This window comes from Pristiophorus japonicus, chromosome 11 (genome assembly GCF_044704955.1).
Source record: "Pristiophorus japonicus isolate sPriJap1 chromosome 11, sPriJap1.hap1, whole genome shotgun sequence".
Taxonomy (NCBI): Eukaryota; Metazoa; Chordata; class Chondrichthyes; family Pristiophoridae; genus Pristiophorus; species Pristiophorus japonicus.
In genome coordinates this window covers 218964466-218988826 of record NC_091987.1, presented here as the reverse complement: position 1 = coordinate 218988826, position 24361 = coordinate 218964466, and the positions used below count along the sequence as shown (strand labels likewise).

General features: G+C 49.9%; 1 protein-coding gene and 1 pseudogene across 6 annotated transcripts in view; both read left to right on the top strand.

The window, feature by feature from the left end:
• LOC139276491 (ubiquitin carboxyl-terminal hydrolase 2-like) overlaps positions 1–23986 on the top strand; it is a 137472-nt gene extending 113486 nt beyond the window's left edge. For all 6 annotated transcript variants that reach the window (XM_070894576.1, XM_070894577.1, XM_070894574.1 and 3 more), the window contains 11 exons: positions 7590–7640; positions 11142–11265; positions 13467–13578; positions 14382–14492; positions 15794–15858; positions 16046–16149; positions 18315–18395; positions 20298–20376; positions 21931–22038; positions 22673–22793; positions 23413–23986. In XM_070894576.1, coding sequence (XP_070750677.1) covers positions 7590–7640; positions 11142–11265; positions 13467–13578; positions 14382–14492; positions 15794–15858; positions 16046–16149; positions 18315–18395; positions 20298–20376; positions 21931–22038; positions 22673–22793; positions 23413–23500 — 1044 coding nt within the window. In that variant the 3' untranslated portion in view covers positions 23501–23986. The remainder of the gene's footprint in view (positions 1–7589; positions 7641–11141; positions 11266–13466; positions 13579–14381; positions 14493–15793; positions 15859–16045; positions 16150–18314; positions 18396–20297; positions 20377–21930; positions 22039–22672; positions 22794–23412) is intronic.
• LOC139276524 (U2 spliceosomal RNA) lies at positions 4019–4257 on the top strand (annotated as a pseudogene).
• Positions 23987–24361: the final 375 nt, after the last annotated feature.

Here is a 24361-nt window from a genome sequence, read left to right as displayed (position 1 = left end):
GAAGGAGCGTACGTCCACCCTGGCTTCCCAGCCACCCTTTTCTTCAACCACTGTCTGTCTCACCTGTGACGGAGACTGTAATTCCCGCATTGGACTCCTCAGTCACCTGAGAACTCACTTTGAAAGTGGAAGCAAGTCATCCTCTACTCTGAGGGACTGCCTATGATAGGTACCCTCCTCCCCTGAAGCTGCTGACTCTCCCTGGGATACAGGTCCTGAAGGTGCTGACTCTCCCTGGGATACAGGTCCTGAAGCTGCTGACTCTCCCTGGGATACAGGTCCTGAAGGTGCTGACTCTCACTGGGATACAGGTCCTGAAGATGCTGACTCTCCCTGGGATACAGGTCCTGAAGGTGCTGACTCTCCCTGGGGTACAGTTCCTGAAGGTGCTGACTCTCCCTGGGATACAGGTCCTGAAGGTGCTGACTCTCCCTGGGGTACAGGTCCTGAAGGTGCTGACTCTCCCTGGGATACAGGTCCTGAAGGTGCTGACTCTCCCTGGGGTACAGGTCCTGAAGGTGCTGACTCTCCCTGGGATACAGGTCCTGAAGGTGCTGACTCTCCCTGGGATACAGGTCCTGAAGGTGCTGACTCTCCCTGGGATACAGGTCCTGAAGCTGCTGACTCTCACGGGGTTCAAATCCACAGGTCCATAAATCGGTTACTCTCTGGGACCTCACCTTGTGAACCCAGATGGCGAGGCAAAGCATTTAAACCCTGGACCATCAGTGCTAATTCTGATCCATCTTCACCACACACATTAATGGATATCATAATTAGGAGCAGGAACCCTGGCTGCTTCTCTCACAGCCAGCCCAAGTAAAGGAGAAAGATCTGCTCAGGATGTGCCAGTGAAGTACTATTTGAAGTGTAGTCACTGTTGTAATGTAAAACTGGCAAACGCAGCAGCCAATTTGTGCACAGCAAGATCGGATAAACAGCAATGTGATAATGATCGGATAATCTGTTTTAGTTATGTTGATTGAGGAATAAATATTGGCCAGAACACTGGGGAGAACTTTGAAATAGTGTGATGGGATCTTTTATAACCATCTGAGAGGGCAGTTTAATGTCTCATCCAAAAGACAGCACCATCTACAGTGTGGCGCTCCCTCAGTACTGCCCCTCCGACAGTGCGGCGCTCCCTCAGTACTGCCCCTCCGACAGTGTGGCGCTCCCTCAGTACTGCCCCTCCGACAGTGCGACGCTCCCTCAGTACTGCCCCTCCGACAGTGCGGCGCTCCCTCAGTACTACCCATCCGACAGTGCGACGCTCCCTCAGTACTGCCCCTCCGACAGTGTGGCGCTCCCTCAGTACTGCCCCTCCGACAGTGTGGCGCTCCCTCAGTACTGCCCCTCCGACAGTGTGGCGCTCCCTCAGTACTGCCCCTCCGACAGTGCGGCGCTCCCTCAGTACTGCCCCTCCGACAGTGCGGCACTCCCTCAGCACTGCCCCTCCGACAGTGCGGCGCTCCCTCAGTACTGCCCCTCCGACAGTGCGGCGCTCCCTCAGTACTGCCCCTCCGACAGTGTGGCGCTCCCTCAGTACTACCCATCCGACTGCCCCTCTGACAGCGCGGCACTCCCTCAGTACTGCACTGGAGTGTCAGCCTAGTGGCACTGAGCCCAGTTGTAACCCTCTCCTGCTCACCAGGCTGCACTCTGACAGCTCCTGTAATTTAGCATGAAGCAGGATTGGACCCGGGTCCAGAAGTCTGATGGTTAGTGGGTGTGATTTATGCACCAGATTTTATGATATTTAAATTTGTACCTCACACCACTTCGATAAGAAATAGCGCAATTATTTCATTCCAATGTCTGGTCACTGTTGAGTGTGCAGACACGGTTGGGAGCCAGAAACTCTTTTTGGAGTTCACCTGCAAAAACATAAAACATTAAACCATGCCACCCGACCTGGGTGACACACCAGACATTTACAAGGCCCTTTTTTCCTTTTTTTTTGTGTTTTTCATTTTTTTTTTGGTTTTTTTTTTTGGGCGCTAAAATCACAATTTTTCCCCAGTGCCCCCTATAAAAGGGAAGGGGACACTAAAAACACCGGCAATTAAAACAAATTAAACTTTAAAACATAAAATCAAATTAAAATTTGGTTGCCGGGCGTGATGATGCACTCCAGTCCCTCCGGTGCCCACCTCTCGCGGAAGGCCGCGAGCGTACCGGTGGACACCGCGTGCTCCATCTCCAAGGACACCCTGGACCGGATGTAAGAGCGGAAGAGAGGCAGGCAGTCAGGTTGAATGACCCCCTCGACCGCCCGCTGCCTGGACCGGCTGATGGCACCCTTGGCCGTGCCCAGGAGCAACCTGTGGCGACTCGTGACACCTGGACTCACTGAGTGCACCGGGAGCGGGGAAAGATGGCTCTAGTAGCGCATTTCCCCCACTCCCGGCGTACTCCCGGCGCTCCCCCCACTCTCGGTTGAACAGAGAAGCACAAACTTGGAGCCGGCTCCACCTGCAAAGCAGAAACATTTGGGGAATGTAAGGTTTTTCTGGCCTTTGTTCAGTCACCTCCAGCTCTCTGGATTTATAGTGAAAATAAAATGCTGCAAAGGGATTTTTATATTTAAATAAAATCTTTTGAAAGTTCTTTGCTGCACTCACTTGTACAGAAAGGTGCCTGGGCTGAATCAGCTCCTATTAAAGGCGGCAGATTCTATCCGTGCAGGATCGGAGAGATAGCATTGCCCAGATGTGAGCAGCAGGTGGTCTCTTGGAGCCCGGGAGAGGTGAGGCGAGGCGGCACTCTGTCCAACTCCCAGTCCCAGTGTCGGCAGTGGGTCCATGGTGGGCTCATGGTGGGGCAGGGGGACGGGCTCTAAAGAGAGAAGATAATTACTTCAAAAAATAGGAAGGCCTGTTCTTGTAATGTTTTTAAAGCCCCTGCCTCTTCCTTGCATCATACATCATTCAGAGCTGGGGGCGGGGAGTGGCCAGTCCTTCAGCAAGGAATCTATCAACAGGGAGTCTCTGTCTCTATCTCTCTATCTCTCTCCTTTCTGGTTTTCTCTCTTGGTGTCTCTATCTCTCTGCCTCGGTCCCCCCCGGCCTCTGAAGCCGAGTCACGGTGTCACAGTCTGGCGATTCAGGGCTGGGGCTTGGGGCAGTGTGAGCTCGACGCTCACGCAGTGACTTCTGGAGGTCTTCTTTGAAAAGAGGTAAAGTGCGAAAATGGTGGGAGGAATTTTAACTTTCATCATGGGCGAAAAGCGGATCGCTTGTGGGCGGGATTGTAAATCGTGGGCCGAGTCACCATCACCTGAATCACGGCCAATCTGCGAAAGCAAATCTCCATCGCGCTCGCTGGAGCGGTGCCAGCCACAGCTCAGTGCAACTGGAGGCAGACAAACAGCCGGATAATGAGAATGCTGGAACGTCAGAGGCTCCGAGACGTCATTGCAGCTATCTTTCATCTTAGCAAATGGATGGAGGCTGTGTTGCTATTCTCAGCGGAGCTGCACTCGTCAGATTATCGCAGCAGCTATTTCTGGTCTCCTTGGCCTGATTATCTGATCGTTCCTTGCAGCACCGGCGGTGGGGAATACAAGTGCCGCTCCTCAAGAATAAAAATCATTTAGTCCGACAACTCGTGTCCGCTCACAGACTCGGAGCCTCCATCCAAACTCCAGCCCTCAAGATGTGCATTCTCTCCTTGGTTGGATGCCAGTGGTATAATGGGGGTCACAGATAAACTTGTGACATTTGCACAAGCAGTGTGATGTTTCTGTGCACATGTGACGTTTTTCTAATCCCGATTCTCACCGCGAAACACCGTTTGTCAGTGCTGGGACTCGTGACTGGGATTGAGTCTGCAGTCTATCTGACCATTCTCACATTCACCTCCATCACCTATCCCCAAGTACATGAGGGTGCAATGAATAGAAGAATATGCTGATGGGGTGGGAGTAGGCTCGTTTGGAGTGATTTGACAAAGAATTGGAACGATTGGCTACGAATTTAAAAAAAAATAAACACATCGCTTCTTTTGCGAAGCGAAGATCGCTTCTCGGCCTTTTGGCTAAGATCATGCGTAGCTGACCTGACAGGGGAGTAGCCACCATAACCCCAAGGTGGTTCTCCCTGGATCAGGAAGGTATATGCTTGCTTTTTTGGAAATAGGAGGTGGGTGGGGTGGCTTGACCCATCCACCTCCACGGAGGTGTGTGGGGGGCTTGACCCATCCACCTCCATGGCACGAACCTGGTATTGCAGTACTTCCAGGAACGGTGCAGTGGCTCTAGGCCTTTTGGCTAAGAGCATTGGCGCAGAGTGATCCTTGAATGGGCCCAAGGTGACCTCTGGCGTTTGTGATTTGACAAAGAATTGGAACGATTGGCTACGAATTTAAAAAAAAAATTAAAAAAAAATTAACACCAGCATGGACCTGTTGGGTTATCGTGTATTTACAGAAATGCCTCAAAACTAGGAATAATAATATTAAGTGTCTTTGGGGGTGGGGCTTTTATGATAGTTTCTTTTCCCTTTTATGTTTGTACAAATATAAAGGGCAGTAACGAAGCTCTAGGCACGTTTGGTAGTTCAGGGATAGTCAGCTCTGACAGTGCAGCGCTCCCTCGGTACTGCCCCTCCGACAGTGCGGCACTCCCTCAGTACTGCCCCTCCGACAGTGCGGCACTCCCTCAGTACTGCCCCTCTGACAGTGCAGCGCTCCCTCAGTACTGCCCCTCTGACAGTGCAGCACTCCCTCAGTATTGCCCCTCTGACAGTGCAGCGGAGGGCTCCCTCATTGTCAGCCTAGATTTTGGGTTCAAGTCTCTGGAGTGGGACTTCAACCTAGAATTTTGTGACTCAGAGGTGAGAGTGCTGCTCACTGAGCCACACTGTGCATTTATATAACCAGTGCTCTTTGTGACCTTGTGTTCTACCCCTCTGGTTTCAAGATCAACCCAGTATTTTTAATTACCTCTTCGATGTAAAGAGTGTGTCAACCCCCAGTAAACGCATGCTGTGGGCTATGGCAATGAACTCTGCAGTGCTGTAACCTGTGGTAAGCTGCTGCCATCTCCCACACCGTATAAAGCAGTTTCTCAATGCACTGAGGTCGGTGTGACCACGAGTTAGCTGCAATTAAAGAGATTGTGTGAAAGGCAGATAGAATCTCAACAGGTCACTTCAAACAGCCTGGGCAGGGCCTTCAGGAACAGGCTCCAAATTTACATTGTTAGCGAGGCCTTGAAACTCTGAACGTCCCACAAAATGATTTATCTTAGGACAGAGATAGACAGACAGAGAGTTCAGTGGAGCAGTTCAGTGATTTCCCCTCTTTACAGAACTTGTGAAATCAAAATTCTCCCGCAGAGTACAAGATCTTGCCTCTAGCCGGTTTATTCACTGTGTTTGTACTGCAGGACAAAGGAGGACAGTCATAGCCTAGTGTGGACTGACCTCTGTTGTGGTTAGCCTCAGCACCTCGGGTTAGGAAGGGAAAATAAATCGGGCAGATCCTCGCTCCTGATCTACACGCAGTGGCTGTTACTGCAGAGTGTGTGAGAGGGTTAGGCTTTGCTGTGATGCCCCTGTGGTCGAACAGCATGTCCACACTTGCTAACTAAAGAATGGCCACAGGGTGAGGTGGCACTGGGCAGGAACCCCAGTCCGAGGGAAAACCGAGGTTGGGAGAGTGCTGCAGACTGAAAATGTCCCCTCTGAGCCGTCGGTTGGGGCGGCTACTCCGGTCCAGGTCAGGGAGTGTTGAGGGAATAGTGACCTTTCAATAAAATGCCAGCACTGATAGTCATGGATTTAAAGGGAACAGAAGCAGAGATAATCAGCCTCAATCTTGGGGCAAATTCAAGAGGAATTTCAGTGCTTGCTCAGTCCTTAGTTCCCGAACCACTGATCCCGATTTCCTGAACTACAACTGTACTTACCTCTGAAGTCCAAAAATTAAAACGTGGTTATGATAAACGTAGAGCAGCAGCAGCTTGGAGTCCCAGTCGATCGGAGGGAGTGGTCCAGGGCGTTCCCCACTCCTGTTCGAAACGCACAAGTGTCACTTCCAATAAACGGGTTCTGTTGGAATTGACCTCTGCTGATAGGAAAATAATCTCCGTGTAGCTCCCTCTCACCTCCCAGTCAGAAGGCCGTGGGTTCGAGCCCCACACCAGCGACTTGAGCGCAAAATCTATGCTGACACTCTGTAATACTGAGGGAGCGCCGCACTGTCGGAGGGGCAGTATTGAGGGAGGGCTGCATTATCGGAGGTGCCGTCTTTCAGATGATACAATAAACAGCAGCCCCATCTTCTATCAGGTGGATGTAAAAGATTCCATCTCATGTCGCTGAGTGCAGAGTTCTTAGCCAGCATTCATCCTTCAACCCAAAATCGCCAGAAAACGGGTCTGTCGTCTAATGGTTGATTGTTGGATCTCACTGTGTACGAAAGGCCAAGAAAACAACAGAACTTCAGAAGTAATCTGTGTGAAGCACTTTGGAACATTGTTCAGAGACGTGATCAGTTGTTATAAATGCAACTCTCCTGTTGGATTCCTGGATAGTGATATCCGGTTCGGGGAGAGTCGGTGCCCGTGGGGACCTGTACCCCGGGGAGAGTCAGTGCCCATGGGGACCCATACCCCGGGGAGAGTCGGTGCCCATGGGGACCTGTACCCTGGGGAGAGTCAGTGCCCATGGGGACCTGTACCCCGGGAAGAGTCGGTGCCCATGGGGACCTGTACCCTGGGGAGAGTCAGTGCCCATGGGGACCTGTACCCCGGGGAGAGTCGGTGCCCGTGGGGACCTGTACCCCGGGGAGAATCGGTGCCCATGGGGACCTGTACCCTGGGGAGAGTCAGTGCCCATGGGGACCTGTACCCTGGGGAGAGTCAGTGCCCATGGGGACCTGTACCCCGGGGAGAGTCGGTGCCCGTGGGGACCTGTACCCTGGGGAGAGTCAGTGCCGATGGGGACCCATACCCCGGGGGAGAGTCAGTGCCCATGGGGACCTGTACCCCGGGGAGAATCGGTGCCCATGGGGACCTGTACCCCGGGGAGAGTCAGTGCCCATGGGGACCTGTACCCCAGGGAGAGTCGGTGCCCATGGGGGACCTGTACCCCGGGGAGAGTCAGTGCCCGTGGGGACCTGTACCCCGGGGAGAGTCAGTGCCCATGGGGACCTGTACCCTGGGGAGAGTCGGTGCCCGTGGGGACCTGTACCCCGGGGAGAGTCGATGCCCATGGGGACCTGTACCCTGAGGAGAGTCGGTGCCCATGGGGACCTGTACTTGGGGAAGTTGGCACCTTCGATTAGAAACTCAGGTGGGGGGAGATTTCAGATGTTCAGCATTTGTTGGGTTAATGAGTTTCTGTGTTGGGACTTGTTTAATTGGAGTTTCTTTTGTTGTGTGAATGGAGCTGAGGACATTGAGTCCCGGGATTAGTGGCGTTATTAATGTTTACTCTGACTGTGATTAAAGTGTTTGTTCTATCCGCTTGTGTTTATCATTTTTAACTAATTCAAAGCTTGAATGGACTCCACGTGGGAGACAATTATTTCTCGGAACATTTAAAAACTCCAATTTAATCCTTTTTCCTATTTTTGTTTTTCAGAATTCTAAAACCAGCCAGGGACTTGTAGGGCTTCGGAATCTGGGCAACACCGTGAGTTTCATTTGTCAGTAGAAAAATGACTAAGTCGCTTGTGGATAATCCCCAGCAACTGGCATTTATTTAAGAATGTGTTTTGCAGTTTTTGTTTGGTTTAAAGGGGCATCATTTCCGATGGGGTCGGGCAGGGTCAGCCAGGGTTGGGAGGGGTCAGATCGTGTCGGAGGGGTCAGGCAGTTCCATGGACTGTGGCCGACTACATTTACTCAATAGGCATGTGTGAGACTAGATAGTATGTGGTGATGGGCTATTTCTGAGCTCATCTTGTCCATGAGACCCACTTCCAGCTCCCTTGATCCTATTCCCATCAAACTGCTGACCACCCAGCTTCCTTTTCTGGCTCCCATATTAGCTGACATTGTTAACTGTTCTCTCTCCTCAGGTACTGTCCCCCTATCCCTCAAATCTGCAGTCATCACCCCTCACCTCAAAAAAATAACCCTCGACCCCTCCATCCTTGCAAACTATCGCCCCATCTCCAACCTCCCTTTCCTCTCCAAAGTCCTTGAACGTGTTGTCACTTCCCAAATCCCCGCCCATCTTTCCCACAATTCCATGTTTGAATCCCTCCAATCCGGTTTCTGCACCTAGCACAGTACCGCAACGGCTCTCATCAAAGTCACAAATGACATCATAGAAATTTACAGCACGCCCTTTGTGACTGTGACAAAGGCAAACTTTCCCTCCTCGTCCTTCTCGACCTGTCTGCAGCCTTTGACACGGTTGACCACTCCATCCTTCTCCAACACCTCTCCACCGTTGTCCAGCTGGGTGGGACTGCACTCGCCTGGTTCCATTCTTATCTATCTCATCGTAGTCAGAGAATCACCTGCAACGCTTCTCTTCACCCCCCGCAGCGTTACCTCTGATCTATCCTTGGCCCCTCCTGTTTCTCATCTACATGTTGCCCCTTGGCGACATCATCCGGAAACACAGCGTCAGTTTCCACATGTACACTGACGACACCCAGCTCTACCTCACCCCCACTTCTCTCAACCCCTCCTCGGTCTCTAAATTGTCAGACTGCTTGTCCCACATCCAGTTCTGGATGAGCAGCCATTTTCTCCAATTGAATATTGGGAAGACCGAAGCCATTGTTTTCAGTCCCCGCCACAAACTCCGTTCCCTGGCCACTGACTCCATCCCTCTCCCCAACTTCTGCCTGAGGCTGAACCAGACTGTTCGCAACCTTGGTGTCATATTTGACCCTGAAATGAGCTTCCGACCACATATCCACAGCATAACTAAGACCGACTATTTCCACCTCCGTAACATCACCCGTCTCTGCCTTTGCCACAGCACATCTGCTGCTGAATCCCTCATGCATGCCTTTTTTACCTTTAGACTTGACTACTCCAACACATTCGAGGCTGGCCTTCCACATTCTGCCTTACATAAACTAGAGGCGATCTAAAACTTGGCTGCCATGTCCTAACTCGCACCATCCCGCTCACCCATCACCCCTGTGCTCGCTGACCTACATTGGCTTCCGGTTAAGCAACGTCTCGATTTCAAAATACTCATCCCTGTTTTCAAATCCCTTCATGGCCTCGCCCCTCCCTATCTGTAATCTCCTCCAGCCCCACAACCCCCCGAGATGTCTGCACTCCTCTAATTCTGGCCACTTGAGCATCCCTGATTGTCATCGCTCAACCATTGGTGGCCGTGCCTTCTCTTGCCTAGGCCCCAAGCTCTGGAACTCCCCGCCTAAACCTCTCTGCCTCTCTTTCCTCCTTCAAGACGCTCCCTAAAACATACCTCTTCGACCAAGCTTTTGGTTGCCTGCGCTAATTTCTACTTGGGTGGCTCGTTGTCAATTTTTAAAAAAAATCTCCTGTTTAGAAGATTGAGAGGGGATCTCATAGAAACATATAAAATTCTGATGGGACTGGACAGGTTAGATGCAGGAAGAATGTTCCCGATGTTGGGGAAGTCCAGAACCAGGGATCACAGTATAAGGATAAGGGGTAAGCCATTTAGTACCAAGATGAGGAGAAACTTCTTCACTCAAGAGAATTGTGAACCTGTGGGATTCTCTACCGCAGAAAGTTGTTAATGCCAGTTCATTAGATACATTCAAAAGGGAGTTAGATGTGGCCCTTACGGCTAAAGGGATCAAGGGGTATGGAGAGAAAGCAGGAATGGGGTACTGAAGTTGCATGATCAGCCATGATCATATTGAATGGCGGTGCAGGTTCGAAGGGCTGAATGGCCTACTCCTGCACTTATTTTCTATGTTTCTAAGGCCCTTGGGACGTTTCACTACGTTAAAGGCACTATATAAATACAAGTTGTAGTTATTCTAATGTGAAGAGCAGCACATCCTAGTCTAATCCAGTTCTGACCCCAAATTGGCACGGGTGTTTTCCAGCCAGAGCGAGCAGGGGCAGCAGCCCTGGGTGATTCCTCGGCCTTCCCATAGCCCGGGGGCACTGAAGGTTATTGTAACAGTCATACTGTCCCCCAGTTTGGAGCAGCGATGGGAAGCTGGGATTCTGGGGTCTGGAAGGTGATACTGGGGAACGGATTTATCAGCTGGCGGGTTTAGGAGTTGTGAATCGGTTGTGAAGTGAATCGGAAGCTGGGTCGGGTATTTACACAGCAACGTTACTGATTGGACAAGGAGAATCATTGGGGAACAGTGAAGGTGCAAAATAGCTCCGGGATCAAACCCAAAGCAGCGTGTGTGTTGGTTAAACATTGGATGTTGTGGGAATGGTGCCTCGGGATTTGCCAACACTCCCCTGTATCCGAGACACCTGTCTTTGCATCTGTTTTATAAACGAGCTGAAGTGTGAGGTCTGTTAATCTGAGCTGTGTTTAAACAGGGCTCCGCTCTGAAAAGCACGTCCTCGGGGGCAGGTGAGCTACAGATTGGAGGAAGGGGGAGGGTGGAGTGAAGGAAAGTAGATCAGGAGACAGCTGGCTGTGTCTCTCTCAGTACTTTAACTCCTTCGTGAGGATCGCGCTGCACATCAACCTCCACTCACCGGGATTGTCTGGCCTCACTCGGGTGGGAATTCTACCCGAGTCACAGGCTGGCTCCATGGGCTGGGGATGAGCTACGGGTGATGGGAGAGGGGGGGAGGGGGGAGACAGGGATAGAGTGCATGAAATGGACATGTCCCTGGAATCTATTAAAACAGTTTTATTTACCTGTTTCAGTGAGTGTTTGCACCACTCAGTAACTGCAGAGCAATAAACACTGATTGTCTGAAGGAGCTGGTCTGGTGTTTGTTGCTTGGTTTGAAGGGTTGATTAGTTCACGATGGCCCATCTCTCCCCTGAGTGCGGAAGGTGCCCATGGCAGTGCCCGAGAGAAGTGCAGCCTATCCCGTGTAGAATAGCCTAAAGCTCCCAGCGAGTGCTGGGTGTTGCCGGTGGTCTCGATTCACTCTATCCTGCTCATCTCAGCACAAATTCCACCTGATCCCCTCGCCGCCCTTTCTTTGCATAGTCGATAACATTCCTTTTCTCCCTGTCTTTTTGTTGCAGTGTTTCATGAACTCCATACTGCAGTGTCTGAGCAACACCCGGGAGCTGCGAGATTATTGTATCCAGAACACCTACCGGCGAGAGCTCAACAACCGGAGCCGCACCAACACTGCGCTCATGGAGGGTGAGTGCTCGCGGAGAACGTGCCTGAGCATTAAATCTCGACCTCCGAGACCAGCCGCTTCAAAGTGGAGCGAAATGAGCCGCAGTTCCGCGCCCGGCCTCTGGGGTTCTCTAATCCGGTCCCCACGCTGGCACCATCGGGAATACCAGCAATTGTTCCATCACCAGGCGTCCGTTACAAAGGCACCGCTGAAAAGATATTGGGCCAGATTTGCTGCTGCAATAGCGCTGAGTTTAAAGATGCTTGTCATTATCGGTGTGAAAATCGTGCAGCAACTTGTGGCGAGGGAGAGATTCCTCGTTAAGTTGTTGGACGACTTGTGCCGCTCTGCTGTTAGCATCGCGAAAACGGCAGCTCGCCCTCAACCTCCTCGTGGGTTTCCTGAAATTGCTGCATTTTCGAGATCCCGGATGCCCTCACTCGCTCGTGCTTCCAGAAAGTTACGGCACAGAAGCATTTTCAAGCTGGGGGAGGGGAGAGGGAGGGGCTGGGGGGGGGGAGGGTGGGGAAGAGGAGAGGGAAAGTGCGAGGCGAGTGAGGGGCTGGGCATCCCACCCGTTACTGACCTTCACGCTGAGAGACCGCCTCTGGCAACTGGAGGCAGCAAATGGAACAGGAGGGGGAGGGAAATCTAGCAGATTCATTACAGTGTTCATTTAATAATGAATATTCTGGGCTCCTATTGCTTTGTGGGACCCTGGTCCAGCTCTGTATATCTTCCTTTTAAATCCCCAGTTCGGACCAGACTCGTTCAATAACTGTTGGCCCCTTCATCATCATCATCATCATCATCATCATCATAGGCGGTCCCTCGAGGCGAGGATGACTTGCTTCCACATCAAAAAGGGATGAGTTCCCAGGTATTTCAATGAAGGACCTAATATTCCAGATCCTGAAGGGTGGAAGATGCCTGTGGGTGGATTTTTTTAACGTGGGGTGACCGTTGCACACCAGCCACCACACGGGGCTTGACAGAGCGAGGCCTTGGTCCAGTGGCAAGGGTTAACCAAGGTGACTGGAGACCAGCTCTGCTGCATGGACCTAGTGTGTATCACAGTGTGGGCTGGTCCGTGCTGCCCCTGGGCCCTCGCCTCTCCTGGGCCCCGCTCACGTCACTCCACGATCGCTCGCCATTCCTTCGCCCCGACCTCACTGCTCCTGCTGTACCTGCCCACGCTCCAATCAGCGACCTGGATTACGGTGACGTCCAATCCAGTCGCCCGCTTCACAGCCGTCGCTCTCCAGCACACGCTGTACCTTGAAGTGGTACACTCCTTTGAAGGCCCCGACCTGCTGATGGTCCGTGCGGGGCGGGGCTGCCGCGCCCCTTCACCCTGTTGCTGAGTGGGGTAACATCCCAGGAAATGCCCCATTAGCGAATCACTGTCCAAACGGTCTCCCTTCCGCCAGTTATCAGGCTGGAACTTGTTTTATTGCTCCCCTTTTTAGTCTTTCAAAAATAACTGGGATTGTTCTTGGAGCAGAAAAGGTTAATGATGAGATTTAATAGACGTGTTCAGACTTAGAGGGGTTTTGATAGAGTAAATACTGAGACACTGTTTCCAGTGGCAGGAGGGGCGGTAATCGGAGGGCACAGATTTAAGGTGATTGTCAAAAGAACCAGGGGGAAGATGAGGAGAATTATTTAGACAGCGAGTTGTTGTGATCGGGAACGCGCTGCCTGAATGGGCGGTGGGAGCAGATTCAACAGTAACTTCCAAAAAACATTTGGATAAATACTTGATTGTGGGAAATTTAGCAGGGCTGTGGGGACTAATGGGATCACTCTTTGAAAGAGCACGATGGGCTGAATGGCGACCTTCTGTATGATTCTATAATAACAATTAAAATTATTTGGGAGTACTCCTCAACAAGCTGGCCAATCAACATAAGAAATAAGAGCAGGAGTCGGCCATTCAGCCCCTCGAGCCTGCTCTGCCATTTAATATCATGGCTGATCTGATCCTGGACTCAGCTCCACTTCCCTGTCTGCTCCCCATAACCCTTTACTCCCTTATCGCTCAAAAATCTGTCCATTCTCCGCCTTAAATATATTCAATGACCCAGCCTCCACAGCTCTTTGGAGCAGAGAATTCCACAGATTTACAGCCCTCTGGGAGAAGAAATTCCTCCTCGTCTCAGTTTTAAATGGGTGACCTCTTATTCTAAACAAGCTCACGGCCCTCTCTTCTCTCCTGCAGAATTTGCGAAGCTGCTCCAGGCGCTGTGGACATCTTCCAGCAACGATCCCATCAGTCCCTCCGAGTTCAAAACACAAATCCAGAAATATGCCCCGCGATTTGTGGGCTATAAGTAAGTGATGCTCAAAGGGTAAATAATAGTCAGGGCTGGAGCATGTCCGCGGGGTTCCTGCCACCAGGGGGCGGCCACAAGTTTTGCTCCCTTGTGTTGAAGCTCCTCTGAGTCCTCGGTGGTGGTGAAAGGCACTATATAGAAACATAGAAAATAGGTGCAGGAGTAGGCCATTCGGCCCTTCGAGCCTGCACCGCCATTCAATGAGTTCATGGCTGAACATGCAACTTCAGTACCCCATTCCTGCTTTCTCACCATACCCCTTGATCCCCCTAGTAGTAAGGACTTCATCTAACTCCTTTTTGAATATATTTAGTGAATTGGCCTCAACTACTTTCTGTGGTAGAGAATTCCACAGGTTCACCACTCTCTGGGTGAAGAAATTTCTCCTCATCTCGGTCCTAAATGGCTTACCCCTTATCCTTAGACTGTGACCCCTGGTTCTGGACTTCCCCAACATTGGGAACATTCTTCCTGCATCTAACCTGTCTAAACCCGTCAGAATTTTAAACGTTTCTATGAGGTCCCCTCTCATTCTTCTGAACTCCAGTGAATACAAGCCCAGTTGATCGAGTCTTTCTTGATAGGTCAGTCCCGCCATCCCGGGAATCAGTCTGGTGAATCTTCGCTGCAATCCCTCAATAGCAAGAATGTCCTTCCTCAAGTTAGGAGACCAAAACTGTACACAATACTCCAGGTGTGGCCTCACCAAGGCCCTGTACAACTGTAGCAACACCTATAAATGCAAGTTCATCCGTTCTACTTCACCAGACCTTATTTTGAAATGTTTTTGCTCAAATCAGTCAACAGGACGCCCAGGAGTTTCTCCGCTTCCTGCTGGACGGACTTCACAATGAAGTAAACCGCGTGTCGATACGGAACAAGGTCGTGGCGGAGGATCTCGATCATCTGCTGTAAGTGTTGCCAATCTGCCCGTCCAATCTGCCTGTGCCACCCGTCCCGCCAGATTTGGTTAATCCCGTCGAAGCCACCTGCTCGCAGATTAATCTGAGCAGTTTGGTTTGAACCGAGTGGTTTAGTTCCGTTCCGTACAGGATCCAGTTCCCAATCTTACCGCTTCACTTTAATCCTGGGGAGACCAGCGTTTTTTTAAATTCCTCTAAGATTCTAGTTTCATAAAATTACGTCGTATTTACAGTACAGAAACAGGCCACTCGGCCCCACCGCTCCGTGCCGGGGTTTATGCCCCACCGCTCCGTGCCGGGGTTTATGCCCCACCGCTCCGTGCCGGGGTTTATGCCCCACCGCTCCGTGCCGGGGTTTATGCCCCACCGCTCTGTGCCGGGGTTTATGCCCCACCGCTCCGTGCCGGGGTTTATGCCCCACTGCTCCGTGCCGGGGTTTATGCTCCACACCAGCCCCCTCCCACCCCTCTACATCTCGTCCCATCACCCCATCCTTCTATTCCTTTCTCCCTCATGTGTTTATCCAGCTCCCCCTTAAATGCATCGATACTATTCGCCTCAACCCCTCCCTGTAATAGCGAGTTCCAATGAATTGTATTTTCTATTTCATCCCTGCCATTTGTAAAGATAATGTCCTAGCAACTCTTTCCAATTTTTTTCAGTTTACCTCCCCAATTTAGCCAATCTGCTCACAATCTTTTCCCAGCGACTTTCCTGAGTCAACCACTGGGGTGATTTAAACTGCTGATTGTATTTTTCATTCAGCTGGGAGGGAGGAGTGCTCCTTATTCCCCCAACATCGTAGCTAAGCTATAGAAGTCTCCTGTGTTGTGGAAGTGTAATCACACGTACATACACACAAGAACATAAGAATTAGGAGCAGGAGTCGGCCATTCGGCCCCTCGAGCCTGCTCCACCATTCAATGAGATCATGGCTGATCATTGACCTCAACTCCACTTTCCTGCCCGATCCCCATATCCCTTGATTCCCTTAATATCCAAAAATGTATTGATTTCGGTCTTGCATATACTCAAAGACTGAGCCTCCACAGACACACATACAGACACGCGCATTTGTCACTGCTCCTGGCTCATTTTGTGCAGTTCACTGTTAATCTGATGGTTAAAACTGTTTTCAAATTCAGCGTTGGGAAGTTTTTCTAATTAATAAAAAATTTACAAAAATCTACTATAGGTATTATTTTATAAAATGCTCTCCGCTTGTTCTATATTGAAAGATGTTGGTGTCTGACGTGAGCACTCGGTTTAAACTTTCCTCTCTCCTCTAGTGATGATGAAAAGGGGAGAAGAATGTGGAGGAAATACCTGGAGAGAGAAGACAGTCGGATTGTAGGTGAGTGCAGCACATTCATGTTTACACATGCATGGAGTCTGGTCCATGTGTGTGACTGTATGAATCCTGTGATTGTACAGATCAGAATTGTGAAAATTAGGAAAATTGAGGGGGGCGGGGGGAGGAAGAGAGGAGAGAGTTAGAATTTTGCACATCAGTAACAACTTTGCTGATTTCTGCTTTTCAGACCATTTTGTGGGCCAGTTGAAAAGCTCCCTGACTTGCAGCGAGTGTGGCTATTGCTCCACGGTATTTGACCCCTTCTGGGACCTGTCCCTGCCCATCTCGAAGGTGAGAGACCACCGTTACTATCTGGTGCCAGCGCATGATTTCATATTAACAAATAACATTCTCTGCTGTGTTGCCTTTACCCAGCCGCTGCGATTCTGCAATGTAACTGTCCCCCAAAGTTACCGGCGTTTTTACAGGATATAGTTACATCAGATTCATGTTCAGGACTGGCTGGCACGTGTGAGATGGTCATGTACCAAGGGAAGCAGAGGAAGTTACAGCATCTGACAAAGAGCTGTTCATGGGGCTGCTAATATTGAGATGGTCTCTGACCATAGGAACATCCTTACCTGTAGCCATCGTCCAGGAAACAGCCACGCTGCCTTCATTATACAGTGGCACTTTGGAAAGAGGAGAAACATGGGGTTGACCGATAGAACAGCTTAACTTCTGCATCCATGGCTATTGATGCCAACAGCAGAGGGGTGAATCCTGAGCATCTGCTTTTCTATTCATTCTCAAGATGTGATCAATGTAGGAAAAGCGGCAGCCAATTTGTGCACAGCAAGCTCCCACAAACAGCAATGTGATATTGACCAGATAATATTTAATGCCTATTTGATGTAACTGAGTATCTGGTTAGGCCACTTCAGAGGGCAGTTAAGAATCGACCACATTGAAAGAAAGACTTGGATTTGTATAGCGCCTTCACGACCACCAGACGTCCCAAAGCGCTTTACAGCCAATGAAGTACTTTTGAAGTGTAGTCACTGTTGTAATGTAGGATACGCGGCAGCCAATTTGCGCACAGCAAGCTCCCACAAACAGCAATGTGATATTGACCAGATAATATTTTTTGTTATGTGGATTGAGGGATAAATATTGACCCCAGGAAACCGGGGAAAACTCCCCTGCTCTTCTTCGAAATAGTGACATGGGATCTTTTATGTCCACCTAAGAGGGCAGATGGGGCCTCGGTTTAATGTCTCCGACAGTGCAGCATCCCTCAGCACTGCACTGGGAGTACCAGCCTAGATTTTTTGTGCTCAAGTTCCTGGAGTGGGACTTGAACCCACAATCTTCTGACTTAAAGACGAGAGTGTGACCCACTGAGCCACAACTGACACATTGGTGTGGGACTGGAGTCACATATAGGCCCAGACTGGGTAAGGATGGCAGTTTTCCTTCCCTAAAGGACAGTTGGCATTTAATGACAATCTGACAGCTTCATGGTCACTTTTACTGAGTTTTTATTTCCAGAATTCAACTGAATTAAAATTCTTAATCTGCCTTGGTGGAATTTGATCTCATGTTCTCTGGAATATTAGTTAACGTTTCTGGATTACCATTCCGGTAATCCAACCACTACAAGTGGACCCCTTACCACTTGACGCAATGTGTGCTGTCCTGCTGTAGCGGGGTGTAAATGTCTATGCAAAAGGGCAGTGGCAGTGTGGCGGTGCTTGGAATGGTCTCTCACAAGGGGCCCAAATTTGACCAGTACAGATTTCTGCCGCACTCACCACAGGTGCACCGTTTTTGTAGAACTCCAAGGGCGCCAAAAATCTTCGGGCCGAGTTTGGCCGCTTCCCAAACTCTCCTCCATGGTGGCATAGCGTGGCAACTGGATTCGGGGGCGGAGCCAGGTCCCGACACTGAAAACAGTGCCTGGACCTCTGCACGTATGTGCTCGAGTGTGCACGCATGCACAGTAGCTCCTCGCCCCCAGAATCTGTGTGGGAGGGGCCGATGCTCACCGACCCTATCTCGGGCTGAGTGGCCCGCCACTGCCTTCTCGCGCTGAGGGCTACAAGAGACAGGCTGGTGGGGGGTGGGGGGGAGAGAAAGAGTTTTGATCGGGGGGGAGGGGAAGAGTTTGGGGTGGGGAGGGGTGGTCAGTAAGCCCATTTTATCCTGTCATCATCACAGCATCCCTTTTAATGTTGTGCTGCAGCCCTTTAAGCACTGCTGCCTTGCTGGATTTTGCTCTCCCTAGCTAAGTGCACATTGGGCAAGCTCTTTGTCTGTCAATTGAAATTATGCGAAGGACTTTAGATGCAAAGGTCAGTGGGACCTGGCCCCTCCTCTGCTAACTCAGCCCATTTTTGGTGTTTGTGTAAAATCAGTTTGTAGTGTTTGACTCTGATGAGGTCTTATTGTTAGCAACAGTTTCCCTAAAATGTTCTGCATTGCTTATTAATCCCCGGCTGTTGCTCCTATTACAGAAAGGTTACGGTGAAGTTTCACTGATGGATTGTATAAGACTGTTCACCAAAGAGGATGTTCTGGATGGAGATGAAAAGCCGGTGAGTCGAGCTTTGCTCTCCCAATGGTCACTCGAAGTTCTGACACTTGTGCAAAAAGTGCCTGAAGTTGACTGTACTAACCAAATTTTAAAAATTCATTCTCTGGATGTGAGCAGCGCTGCCATGGTTGGAAATTATTGCCCATCCCTGGGGTTGCCCTTGAGTTGGTGATGGGTCTCTTCTTGAACCGCTGCAGACCATGTGATGAAGGCGTGCCACAGTGCTGATAGAAAGACTTGGATTTATATAGCGCCTTTCACGACCACTGGATGTCTCAAAGTGTGTTACAGCCAATTTGGAGTGTAGTCACTGTTGTAATGTAGGGTAGGGCAATAGGTAGGGCAAGGGGTCACGGCAGAGTGTCAGGTCCTGGTTTTTGGGCAGACCATGTGAGGATTGTTGGGAAAAGGAAATAAGAGTTCAAGGTCAGGCTCAAATTCCATGTCAATTCTGACTGACTAAAAAGGATGAAAGATTAAAAAAATAAGAGGTTAATCCGAAAGATAAACTTTCAGAACACAAAATGGGGGTTCTGCCCACAAATCCCAGCTTCCAGTGGCATAGTGATCAGAATTATTCCCTGGGGAGGCCCACTCTCCCTCCCACCCCCCATCCCCGGGATACTTGGGGGACTTAGGGATAACGTTAAAGGGGCTCGATCCCATTGAATATGCTGACCAGCAGTCAATCCAGGCACGGGCTTAGTTTGGAGTGAGGATGGTTTGTGACCCAGAATCTGCGCCTGTGCAGTCAGCCGATCCCAAGACCCGCGGAAACTCTGGCAGGGAGAGACTTTCGTTCGCTGGACAGAAGATATTTAAACATTGAATGTAAAACTTACTTTGTTTCCCAGATCTCTTCACTCACTCAAACCCCAGGGAAAATAAAGATCAAAGGGCCAGTGTCAGGGATGATGGGATTAACACAATTAATTTAATAGGAACCAACAATCTTTCGCTGAAAGAAGAATGCGAGAGATTTGGAGCGTGGGTGACTGACAGAAACCAGGATTACTTTCCAAACTCCATTTGGACATTCCAGCTCTCTTAAAGGGCCATTGTGGGTCAGTTTAACATCGCCCAGTATCACCAGGCAGGTCTGGAGGATCTACGAATAAGTGTCATCGTTTCTGTGCTCCTGGGGGGAAATTCTGCACATGGCATGGTGATCAGAATTATTTCCTGTGTTCAATGAGTGCTTGGTATCCATCTACCCTACTTTCCCTCCTCCTTTCCTGGAAGGGTTAATTTGTGCTGGGTATGGATCACGAGTCACACAGCAATGACCAGCTGACTGATTCACCTCTCCCTAACCCCCAGTTTCTCAACTACCCACCTCTCTGGCATATCAGTTAATTTGTAATTTAATGATCCCAGGGCTTAGAGGGTTAAATTATGAGGACAGGTTGCATAGCCCAGGCTTGTATGTCTCTGCGTAGAGAAGATCTAAGTGACTTGTTTAAAATGTTAATGCGGTTAGAGAGAAACTATTTCCTCTGGTGGGAGAATGAAGAAAAAGGGAACACAATCTTAGAGCCAGGACATTGAGGAGGGTGATCAGGAAGCACTTCACACAAAGGAACTCTGGAACCCTGTCCCCCCAAAAGGCTGTGGATGCTGGGGAACAATTGGAGCTTTAAGACTGGGATCGATAGATTTTTGTTGAGGAGGGGTATCGAGGGTTATAGAGATGAGATACACGTCAGCCAGGATCTAATTAAATGTTGGAACAGGTTCGAGGGGCTGAATGGTTTCCTCCTGTTCCAAAAGTTGGTAAATTAGCACAGACCAGGTATTTACATTAACTCGAACCTTCCTGCTTTGCAGTAACTGAATTGTGCAGAGATTGTAATGTGAGGAGGTGCAGGTCCCTGCCTCTAACTCCAAGCGTTTTGTGTTCCAGACTTGCTACAGATGCAAAGTCCGAAGAAAATGTACCAAGAAATTCACAATCCAGAAATTCCCAAAAATCCTCGTCCTTCGTATCCTTCTAATAATTCGCTTCTGGAGCATTGTTTTCCGGCTGGAGAGTCCTTAACGCCACTGTATTGAGTTTTGGTGTAGTCAGAGTTTATTTAGCATGGAAAGATACTGGAATTGAGGGAATGTGATACCTGAGTAACAGTAAGTTGGAACAATCTTATTCTCCTCTCGACCCGAGCTCTAGTCTAGACCAAACTGCTCCTGACGTCTCCCTGATGGCAGTAACCCAAGGATAATGAGATTGGATAATTCCAGTTATTGCCAGCTAGAGAGACACAGCTCTGACTGAGCACAGTACTTAGTGCTTTCTGTGTCTCTCATTTATTCTCTCTCTCTCTTTTGTTGTGTCTGTCTTGCTCTCTCTGTTGCATCTGCTTCTCTCTCTCTCTCTCTCTCTCTCTCTCATTCTCGCGCTCTTTCTTCACGCTGTTTTATTTTACTGTGTGCTCTCTAATGCTGTGCTTGTTGTCAAGGGCTCTCGTCTCCCTGTACAGCGGGCACTGACTCTCACTGGGGTACAGTCCCACACACACTGACTCTCACTGGGGTACAGTCCCACATACACTGACTCTCACTGGGGTACAGTCCCACACACACTGACTCACACTGGGGTACAGTCCCACACACACTGACTCACACTGGGGTACAGTCCTACACACACTGACTCTCACTGGGGTACATTCCTACACACACTGACTCTCACTGTGGTACAGTCCCACACACACTGACTCTCACTGGGGTACAGTCCCACACACACTGACTCTCACTGGGGTACAGTCCCACACACACTGACTCTCACTGGGGTACAGTCCCACACACACTGATTCTCACTGGGGTACAGTCCCACACACACTGACTCTCACTGGGGTACAGTCCCACACACACTGACTCTCACTGGGGTATAGTCCCACACACACTGACTCTCACTGGGGTACAGTTCCACACACACTGACTCTCACTGGGGTACAGTCCCACACACACTGACTCTCACTGGGGTACGGGTCCCACACACACTGACTCTCACTGGGGTACAGTTCTACAGGCGCTGGGCACTCTCTGGTTATCTCGCCCAATTGGCCGTTATTCACGTGTGAGTGTAGACAGTGATTTTCGGGTAGGTTATGATGTTGTGGGGGTACAGGTTCCATAGGCTACTTGCCAGCCTAGTCACAGCCACTGTCCACGTCTTTCCCTATCAGCGTGGTTTGGGGGCGTAGTGGGGGTGAAGGGAGATTCCTGGACTGATATCAAAAGTCCAGAAATCTCCCTTCACCCCCTGGCTGATTTTCTCGCTAACCCAGAGGCACTGAGCTGGTTATAACGCCCAACACCTGGGACAGCCCTAGTCCCTGGGGTAGTTAGTCACTGGGTAACCTCGGGGGCGACTGTCCTAGTTTCCAAACAGTGAATGCTCGGTGTTGCTTAATGTTGTTTCTTGTCTCCTAGTCTCTTCTTTCCCTTGTTGCCCCTGACTTTGACATCCCACTGAACACAGGAATTTATAGTGATTTTTTTTTAACAATCTGTGATCCTTGACTCAGCCTTTGTTGTAGATTTGAAGCGATTCTCTGAAGCTCGGGTTCGTACCAGTAAACTCTCTACCTTTGTAAACTTTCCCCTGAAGGATCTCGACCTTCGAGAGTTCTCGTCTGAGAACAGTGGTGAGTAATGTGGGGGTGCTTGAGATAGTCACAGGGTCCGTACCGATCATCGCGCATGGCCCTGGCGTGTCGCCATGTGGCCCTATCGCTCGCGTATTACTGCGCCGATCCTCCAGTGACTGGACCAAATCGTTATCCAGTTGCTCAGAGACAGCGCTCCGCACTTTTATGGGATCAGGAGTCGGGAGAGCGGTGCCTGATGCACAGCTGCAGGTTTCTTTCGATGCTCTGGGCTCCGTATTCTGCCCCTTCCCTGAACCGCCCACAGGTTTAGAAAAGGTGCAATTGTCGATTTTCGAGCGGCCCATTAAATGGACACTTCTTGCTTTTGTGGCACGAGGGGGTGAAAGGGTGCTGACACCAAAAGCCACGAGCAGGGGGGAGAGGGGTTAAATTCGCTAGTTCCTTAATCCAATCTGTATGTAGATGGAAAAAGGATAAAGTTTAATCAAGAACATCAAAGGAAAGGATTTAACCAATACAGATCCTCTCCCCCATCAGCACAGTGTCATGGAATATTCCTAGAAATAAGTAAAGCTTCTCAGAGTTAGAGTAAATCCAGTTGATTTTTATAGGACGGTTCATTAAAATACACGGGAAAAAAATCGAGATTTTTCATTCTTTCTCTTCGCAGTTCATGCAGTTTACAATCTCTACGCAGTGTCCAATCACTCGGGCACCACCATGGGTGGCCATTACACCGCGTACTGCAAGAACCCACAGACTGCAGAGTGGAACAACTTTAACGACTCCAGGTGAGGTCTGCGCCCCTCACCCGCGCTGCCCTCCCCACCCCCCCCCCCCCCGCCCGCACTACCCTGAGTGCCCTCCCCCCTCCTGTCCCCGTTGTCCCACCCTGGTTTCCCTATACCCCCCCACCCCACCACACTAATTCACCAACATCCTGCGGTGAATAGCAATATAGAGCAACATTTTGCCCATTTCCCGTCTGGCCTGTTGTGATGTCAGAAGCCGATTGACTTTGCAACAAGTGATGGGAGAGGAAGTGAGTGAGTTTATTTAAATAGGTTATCAATACTCTGCTCACGGCGCTGCGCTCTGGAGGTTCCGCACAGGCCACTCACCGGCTTTTACATGGAAGGAACTGACTGTGTGGGTGCGAAAATTTGAATGGCCAATTAAAGGGACAGCGCAAGAAAAATGAGAGGGAACGTTGCTTGTAATAACTGAATTTGGTTTGAGAGTGGCTAAAATCAGACAGGATTCCTGCTCCTGATTGAGTGACCCTCCTGGAAACTGCACATTGGGTGAGAGCAAGCTCCTGTCTGCAGGCTGGCAGCTGGTGCAATGATGATGGATGGAAGGCAGGAAGGAAAACAAGAGGGCTAATTCATAAACACTCTTTCTTTGCAGAGTGACCCCGATATCATCAAGCCAGATACGGACAAGTGACGCCTATGTTTTATTTTACGAACACTCCTGTCCTTCCTCTCGGATATAACGGTGTCGGACACGAGAGAATGGGGACAAACAAAGCAGCTACAACAAAAACTGTCTCGCTGCAATGGCGACATTTTTCAGTGATCATCTCGTGGCCTCAATCAACATCGTGGACCAAGGAGAAATCCCTGTCTAGGGCAAGGGGACCTCCCCCCGCCCCAGGTGAAGCTCAACCAGTGCCCAGACTGATTGCGAGGGGGAACGGCAGGGGAGGGCACACACAAAGGGCTCTTTCTGAAATTCAGGGCTCAGCAGCCCTATAGCCATTGACAGTTTTTCCAAAGTTACACACACCAGCATCTGATGCAGAGCAAACGTCGCTCCAGTCAACACCTTCCCGAGGAAATAGCACCGGCCGGCAGTGAGCTGTTGGACTGTCACTGCTGCACCAGCAATGCTCTCCGCACACTGTCTTGGAGTATGTTTATTTTCAGTTGCAGAATTTTCTTGCAAGTCTTTTGAAACATTAAAACCACAAATTGTTACAGAGAGGGATCGAGACGGTTTGTCAAATCCTCAGTTATAAACAAGGAAATCGGGGCTCAGGCTGATATTTAAATGTTTATTTATTTTTGGGGGTTCTGTTGTAGTGATTTGGCTGAACTGCCTGTGGCATATCTGGTTAGAATTATCACTGAGGGGCAAGTGTTCTCCGCCCCCTAGCTGCTTTCTTGAACCGGGGGAATTGCTCCCTTTCACTGTCTCCGTGATGCCTGCAGTATTTTTTTAATCAACAATTACATTACATTTAAATAAAAAAACAAAACTCACATTTAGTAAGTTGAAATGCAATTTAAGAAAACTAACTAGCTCTTAACTTGGGTTAGAGACTACCTGGACTAGTGCACTGTTCACGTGGCCT